The 8,435-nt window shown below is 45.0% G+C and overlaps 1 protein-coding gene across 1 annotated transcript in view; it reads left to right on the top strand.

The window, feature by feature from the left end:
• The window catches only part of GATA4 (GATA binding protein 4), a 58,272-nt gene that overhangs the window by 45,393 nt on the left and 4,444 nt on the right, over positions 1 to 8,435 (top strand). The window contains 3 exon segments of the mRNA XM_017883701.1: positions 1,333 to 1,502; positions 2,498 to 2,623; positions 7,398 to 7,485. Coding sequence (XP_017739190.1) covers positions 1,333 to 1,502; positions 2,498 to 2,623; positions 7,398 to 7,485 — 384 coding nt within the window.

The following is an 8,435-nucleotide window of genomic DNA, read 5'->3' as shown; positions in this document are numbered from 1 at the left end:
GGAGGCTGAGGCGGGAGAATGGCGGGAACCCGGGAGGCGGAGCTTGCAGTGAGCTGAGATCGCGCCACCGCACTCCAGCCTGGGCAACACAGCGAGACTCCACTCTCAAAAAAAAAAAAAAAAGAAAATTAATAGTTGAATGATACTAGTTAAATGATGGCACGTTTATATGATGGAATAATGATATGTGTTTATAAAGAATTTTATAAAATGAGTTTATAAAGAATTTCTCATTGAGAAAATGTTTTGGTATTAAGCAAAAGACCCACACAGACTCAGAATTATATAGCTTGGCAAAAATATATATCAACATATGAAAGTTTCACAAGCTTGGGTGTGGTGTACTCACCCAGTACTTTGGGAGGCCAAGGTGGGCGGACCACATGAGGTCAGGAGTTCGAGACCAGCCTGACCAACATGGTGAAACCCCATCTCTACTAAAAGCACAAAATTAGCTGGGTGTGGTGGTGCATGCCTGTAATCCTAGCTACTTGGGAGGCTGAGGCAGGAGAATCGCGTGAACCCGGGAGGCAGAGGTTGCAGTGAGCTGAGATTGTGCCATTGCACTCCAGCCTGGGCAACAAGAGTGAAACTCCACCTCAAAAACAGAAAAGTCTCACAAAGGGCTGGGCACAGTAGCTCATGCACAGTAGCTCAGGCACAGTAGCTCAGGCACAGTAGCTCATGCAGGTAGTCTCAGCACTTTGGGAAGCTGAGGCTAGAGGATCACTTGAGCCCAGGGGTTCAAGGCTGGACTGAGTTATGATTGCACCACTGTACTCCAGCCTGGGTGACAGAGTGACTCTGTCTCTGATAAAAAGAATAAAATACAGTCTTACAAAATATACAATAGAACCAAATGCTGAAAACATTAGTGACAATCTGGATTTTCCTTATATATTTTGGCACTGATTTTCCTAAGGTAAATATTTATACCTTTATGCAAAGGGAAAAGTAATCTTACTAACTTTGAAAAGGAAAAAGAGAGCGCAAGAAGGTTTGCGTGGACCTCAGTGTGAGGTGAGAGGCCTGGGGCTGCAGGCTCTCAATGTGATATCTGGACTGAAATCCAGGTGTCCTGCCTCCCAGCCCAGGACGCGGCTGATCACTGCAACCTTTCCTCTTCTCATGCTCAGGGGAGCTCACAGTGTCTGGGATTAGGGGGCAGGGGCTGAAGTCAGAGTGAGGAAGAGCAAGAGCAGCCCAAGGTGGTCTTCTCCTTCCAAGGAAAGTGTATTGTTTCTGCACTCTCTAGATTCTCAGATGTAAGAGATGGGCATAAACAAAGAATTAATCCTCTGTGTCTTTTCTTGTCTGTTCTCCCCAACTCAGTAGATATGTTTGACGACTTCTCAGAAGGGAGAGAGTGTGTCAACTGTGGGGCTATGTCCACCCCACTCTGGAGGCGAGATGGGACGGGTCACTATCTGTGCAACGCCTGCGGCCTCTACCACAAGATGAACGGCATCAACCGGCCGCTCATCAAGCCCCAGCGCCGGCTGGTAAGCACCTGCCTCGCGGCCTCCTCTGGGCACCTGGCTGCAGGGCTCTCGCCTTGGTGGGACACCCTCTGGTTTTGATTTTGGAACTTGAGGGTGTGGATCAGGGGATTAGATGGGTGAGAGCTCCACCATAACTCTCACAACTTCAGAGTTAGCTGGAGCCACCAGAATGATCCAGGCTGTCCAGTTCAACCTCTTCAGCACACAGAAACGTAAAGTGAGGCTCAGAAAAGCTAGTGGCCTTGCTCACAGCCACTAAGGTACTGAGTCTCCCATCCAGGTTTCCTGGTTCCCACTCCAGTGTTGACTGGAGTGTCTCCTCCATCCACACCAGCCCTGCAAGGAAGGTCACCTCAGAGGCTGGTCTCTATCCTGACCTCAGTTGATCAGTTAGCAAATCCCAAAGCTCAGAAGTGCAAGCAGCTTGTGCTGGGCCCCGTGGCTGGGGAAGAGTTTGGGCCTGGGGCTTGGCTCTTGGCTTCATGCTCCTTTTTAATATAATTTGATTCTGATCAACACCAACCAGATTGCACTATATTAAGGAGGGAAGAACAGAGGGGATACACCCTGGTGCCTCCCTTTCTTGAGGTCCCAGGGCCATTTAGACTTTGATACCGTTTGGACACCATGATTCCTCACTCTCCATCTGTGCCTGGCACCTGCAGCTTCTTTCAGGAGAAGCTTTCCTTCCGGCAGTGTCCGGCACCCACTGGGTTATTTGCCTGATGGTGAATGATGGTAGGACTGGAAACCAGGTCTTCAGTGCCCACGTTCGCTCTCCTCGTGCAGCAGCAACCTTGTTCTGATTTACTTCTCGCAGTGGCTCAGGTGACAGGAGAGTTAGGTGCTGTCACAGGTCAGAGATCTCATGCAGGGTCATTAGGGCCCAGCCCTGCCTCCCGTTAGGGAGGCCCAACTCCGCAGTCGCACGCGAGGTGGAAGGGGCAGTGCCCCCCTTTTACTTGGACATGAAGGGTCTGTTTCCTGTCTTGCAGTCCGCCTCCCGCCGAGTGGGCCTCTCCTGTGCCAACTGCCAGACCACTACCACCACGCTGTGGCGCCGCAATGCGGAGGGCGAGCCTGTGTGCAATGCCTGTGGCCTCTACATGAAGCTCCATGGGGTACGTGGGTCCCACGCCCATGCGGCATCCTTGCCTTCTGATGCCCATCTCTCAGTCATCACTTGTCTTCCTCCTTTGGACTAGCATTCATTTTCCCTTCTTAACAAAGATACTTAGATTTGGAAGGGACTTTCAACAACTTTGCTGGCCTCTTCCGTCCTTTACATTGCTTAAGTGAATTTTCCATTTTACAGATGAGCAGGCCATATTTATGTATAGCAGCTTGGTAGGCAACAAAGGCGGCATTTCGATTCAGTGGATAAGAAGCTTAAGGATAGTTACATTGACAAAATTGGCTGTTCATTTGGAAAACAAAAGGAAAGCATCACCTCCACCTCCTACTTAAACAAAAATAAACTTAGGTGAATGAAAGATATTAAATGTAAAATATCTTTGAAATAAACTAAAAGTAAGGCCAGGCATCATGACTCATGCCTGTAATCCCAGCACTTTGGGAGGCCGAGGCAGGAGGATTGCATGAGCTCAGGAGTTCAAGACCAACCTGGAAACTCTGTCTCTACTGAAAAAAAAAAAAAAAAACTAGCTGGGCATGGTGGTGCATGCCTCTAGTCCCAGCTACTTAGGAGGCTGAGATAGAAGGATGGCTTGAGCTTAGGAGTTTGAGGCTGCAGTGAGCTCTGATTATGCCACTGCACTCCAGCCTGAGTTACAAAGTGAGACCCTGTCTCCAAAAAATAAAAATATTAGACAATAAAATACTACAAAAAAAAAATCAGACGATAAAAACACTGGAAGAAAATGTAAGGGGAAGTATTTATATAACTTTGGGGATGGGAGAACTTCTTAAACAATATTTTAAAACTTTTTAGCCATATAAAAATAGTTAGATAGATTTGATTTTGTAAATATTTACTATTAGTGCCTGGAAATGATAGCTAGGGAAAGTAAAGACCAATACACACAGTACCAGAAAAAGGGTTAATATTTCCAGAATTACAAGGAACTTCTACAAAACTCTTTACATTTTATTGGAACATTCTCCATTATACAGTGTTAACAAAAAGGCAAGGTGCAGAACACTACTTACTATGGCACTATTTTTATAAATATGAGGAAGAACATAATTTATACGTGGTTGCTTCCATGTACACGGAACACCTCTGGTAGGATATGTAGAGGTTGGTCACATGGTCACATGTATGCATATATGTGTACATGGGGTGCCTCCAGGAGAAAAACTGGGGTCCTGGGGGGAAGGGATTGGAAGGACACTCTTTTTGCTGTGTACCCCCTTGGTACCTTAGACGGTACATTTGCAAGTCTTAATTGTTCAAATACAAGTTAAATTAAAACCAAACCAGAAACAGATAGACCTTATAGCCTAGTAAGAAAAGAACAATTGATCTTTCCCCCACTTCCCCCAAATGGGCAACAGATACAAACTGACACCTCACAGAAGCTATCCAGATAGCCATGAGCATGTGCAGACATGCTGAATCTCACTAAAAATCGGGGAAATGTACCTGAAAATGACCACGAAAGTCCCTATGTTGCCCATATATTTGGCAAAAATTAAAATGTGTGCTGCTATGGATTTGGGGAATTAGATACTCTCATGTATTATTGATTTGTATTTGAATAACTGCATCTATTAACTTAGTGGTATTTTAAAGGTTAAAACCCATAAACACCTTTATATCTGGCAGGTCTACTGTTGGGAAACTAGCCTATAAAAAATAACCAGTACATGATGACCTTTGGACCATTTATTGCTGCATTGTTTGTGGTGGCAAAAACTAGAAACTACCTTAAAACCCCATAAAGGAATGGTTGAAAAAATTCTGGTATATCCCAAAATGTGGAATATTGAGGAGAAATTTAAAAATAGTAATCTAGAGCCATGTATCTTGATCTAGAAAATGAAAAAGCACATTGCAAAGAAATATATGTAGCATGACCCCATACTATGAGTGTTGAAGGTGCAGTAAACACACATACATATGGGATGAGTGGACAGACCAGCGGATGGGTGAATACATACACACAAATATACATGTATAGGTGTATTAGTCTGTTTTCACACTGCTGATAAAGACATACTCAAAATAAAAAAGTGGTTTAGGGGACTCACAGTTCCACATCGCTGGGGAGACCTCAAAATCATGGCGGAAGGTGAAAGGCATGTCTTACATGGCAGCAGGCAAGAGAGAATGAGAGCCAAGCAAAAGGGGTTTCCCCTTATAAAACCATTAGCTCTCATGAGACTTCCTCACTACAGTTAGAACAGTATGGGAGAAACCACCCTGTGACTCAATTATCTCCCCTCAGGTCCCTCCCACAACACGTGGGAATTATGGGAGCTACAATTCAAGATGAGATTTTGGTGGGGACACAGCCAAACCACGTCAATAGATACATATGTGTACACGTGTTTGAGAATTTTTTATAAATGTAAGAACATATAACAGGCTGTTAAATCCAGTTGCCTCATTGGGATAGGATTTACGGTAGTGGAGTGAGAGGGCTGTTATTAACTTAATCTCGTGTATCTTTTCATGATTTCTTGTTATAATGAACAAACAAATAGCTGAAGTTATGAACATTCATAAGAAAACATTTCTTTCTGCAAAGAATATATATAAGGGTGTTTGTTAATCACTGTAATAGCAAAAATGGAGGGGAAAAAACCTTTGGAAGGAAAATGGTTAAACTATTATTCTTCAATATGGGAATGGTACAAGAAACTTATTGGGAAATATTATATAGGTATTCAAAAGATAATATTCTCAGAAAATAAAACAATAAAATTACCACATGATCCAGCATACCATTTCTGGATATATACCCAAAAGAATTAAAGGCAGGGTCTCGGAGCTATTTGTACACTCCTGTTTATAGCAGCATGGCTCACAAATGCAGAAAGATGGAAGCAACGCAAGTGTCCACGGGGAAATGAGCGGGTACACAGAGTGTGACATACATACACGTAGGGTATTATTCAGCCTTAAAAAGGAAGGGAATTCTGGCCCCTGACACCACGTGTCAAATCCATGGAGGCAGAAAGTAGAATGGAGACTGTCAGGGGCTGAGGAAAGGGGGAATGAGGAGTGATGTTTAATGGGTATGGCGTTTGAGTTTTGCAAGATGAGAAGAGTTCTGGGGATGGTGGTGAGGGCTGCAGAACAGTGAATGTGCTTAACACTGCAGAACGATATACTTAAAAATGGTTAAGATGGTAAATCTTAAGTTACATGTATTTTATTTTACTGCAACTGAAAAAAAAGGCATACCTAAATGAATGGAGATTAACATGAGGGGAAGATTCTTCTGAGGCTAGAATGGGCTTGAACATTTGAGGCATAGTTAGGGGGATGGGGTGGGGGAGGACACCCTCCCACAAGGTGGAAAATAGGGGTCTGGGTATAGAGTCACAGATAGGCAGATGGTGGGGTAGGGGGGTGCAAATGCTGCCCCATCTACCCACAGTTAAATAGGAGGCAAGTTCAAGTTCACATATGCTGGTGCATTTCTCGCTTAACCATTCCATGTTCATGTCTCTGAAGCAGTAATTGCTTTTCTTTCTGTATTTGCAGGTGTGGCCTTTATCGATCCCACGTGGTAGACAAGCATAGCATAGAACGGGCTAAAAGACTTGGCTCAGCCTAAGAGAAACCAGATGTGGGGAAGGCACCCTGCAGTCCTGCTCCCCAGGACTGGCTTAGGCATCTGTGAATGGCTGTGGAGCCTGCCTCCCAACAGAACTGTGGTCAAAGTATTGTCCAGGCACATTTTGTCTCAGAACCTGGTCACAGGGCAGTCTCTAGAATAATCTCTTACTGCTCCCCACCGTTCATAGAAGCACCAGTGGCTCCAGCCAGACCCAATGCCGTACAGAGCTGCTATAAGTAGAGTGATGTTACATCTCAACTCGCTGGGGCTGTTGCTGTTGAGGCCAATTTTCCCAGCACAATTATTGATAGCACCCCTCACTCTCGCCCCTTTTTGAGACAGGGCCTTGCTCCATCACCCAGGCTGGAGTGCAGTGGCACAATCACGGCTTGCTGCAGCCTCGACTTCCTGGGTTCAAGTGATCCTCCTATCTCAGCCTTCTAAGTAGCTGCGACTACAGGCATGTGCCACCATGCCCAGCTAATTTTAAAACTTTTTTGTAGAGATGGGATCTCACTATGTTGCCAAGGATGGTCTTGAACTCCTGGATTCAAGTAATCCTCCCACCTCTGCCACCCAAAGTGCTGGGATTACAGGCATGAGCCACTGTGCCTGGCCTAGCACCCACTTTTTGTTTTCAGGGTCCTTGTGTGGATGATAAAGGCTTTTGAACATTCTGTCTCTGCTGCCTGAAATGCCTGCCTCTGTCTACTCAAAACCTTTTACAAACTCAGGTGTCACCTCCACACTGAAACCTTCCTTGATATCCTCACGTGCCCCTCCTTCCCACTCCTCACCCCAGGACAGTTTCATGTTTCTCTGTCTTTTTATATCACCTACCAGAGTCTGCTTATTTCTACTTGTCTCTGAATTTCTGAGGGTAGGAACTGTGTGTCTTTCGTGCCCTATTCTCCAGGCTCTAGTAAAGTCCCCATCACATCACGTAGGTGCTCGATAAGTTCTTTAAAAACAGAATTGATTTCTTTCTTGCTGAATTCCAGGGGCCTGTGCACACCGTCTGAGCCCCAGCCTCTGTGGAGAGATTGCTTAGGTGTTGCTTTCTTGCAGCAGGTGTGTGACTTTCAGTGCTGTAGCAGATTATGTAGAAATGGAAAACCATATGTATTGACTTGTGACCCTCCAGGTCCCCAGGCCTCTTGCAATGCGGAAAGAGGGGATTCAAACCAGAAAACGGAAGCCCAAGAACCTGAATAAATCTAAGACACCAGCAGGTGAGGAAAAGATCTGTGAGTGATTATGTGAATACGTCAGAAGCCCTCAGAGTGCATAAGAATGATATCTTCTGGGTTAGGCAGGCCAGCCCAGGCTGCCAGGGTGTGGTGACAGCATTGTACATCCCTGGCCTTTCGGGACAGGATGAAGAGCTCAGCAAAAAAGTAACAATTGCCATGGAACGTATTGGGAGCTTTTGAAGCAGGCTCAACTCAGGCTGGGGTCTGATCATTGCCAACTGCAAAAATCTCAGTTGGCAGGCTGGACCAGTTGAGGGCCTGCAAGAAAGAGGAACTTTACTAGGTCCTTCATCTTCAGCGCTGCAGCCACCCCAAAGCTCAGTTCCTTTCAGTTTTCTTTGGGCTAACGGGGATCCAGGAGGACAGGGTCCAATTAATCATGTTCCTAACAGATTGATCTCTAAGCCAGTGGATAATTAACATCATGCAGTGCTTTGTGCTTTAGAAAGCCCCTTCAGAAACATGATCTCCATGAACGTAAGACTCCATGAGAACCAGTTTATGATGCCATTTTAGTAACAAGCACACTGAGGCTCATAGAGGACGATGATTTAATGAGGGTCATACAGCTGTTAATGGGTAGAGAATTAAAACCCAAGCTTTTATGCTTCTGGGTCAATGTTCTCTTCAATATACCTGCCTTCTTAATTTCTAGATTAAGAATAAGGGCTGCTCGAAAGTTGGAGGCTGCAGTGACCTGTGATGGTGCCACTGTACTCCAACCTGGAGAGCAGAGCAAGACCCCATCTCTAAAAACAAATAATAAAAATTTAAACATAAAAAGTAAAAATGAAAGGATGAGTTATAACAAAACTCGTCTATGTAACTTTGAAATGCACGATTTTGACCTGTGAGGTTAAGTAGAAGGGCTGCACAGAAATGCTACGCTCCAGGTCGTCAGCACGTTTGTTTCTCACATGGCTTGGCAA

The sequence above is a fragment of the Rhinopithecus bieti genome, unplaced genomic scaffold (assembly GCF_001698545.2).
Source record: "Rhinopithecus bieti isolate Rb0 unplaced genomic scaffold, ASM169854v2 scaffold_13857, whole genome shotgun sequence".
Classification (NCBI taxonomy): domain Eukaryota; kingdom Metazoa; phylum Chordata; class Mammalia; order Primates; family Cercopithecidae; genus Rhinopithecus; species Rhinopithecus bieti.
The sequence above is the reverse complement of the archived record's forward strand: the minus strand, read 5'-3'. Positions and strand labels throughout refer to the sequence as shown.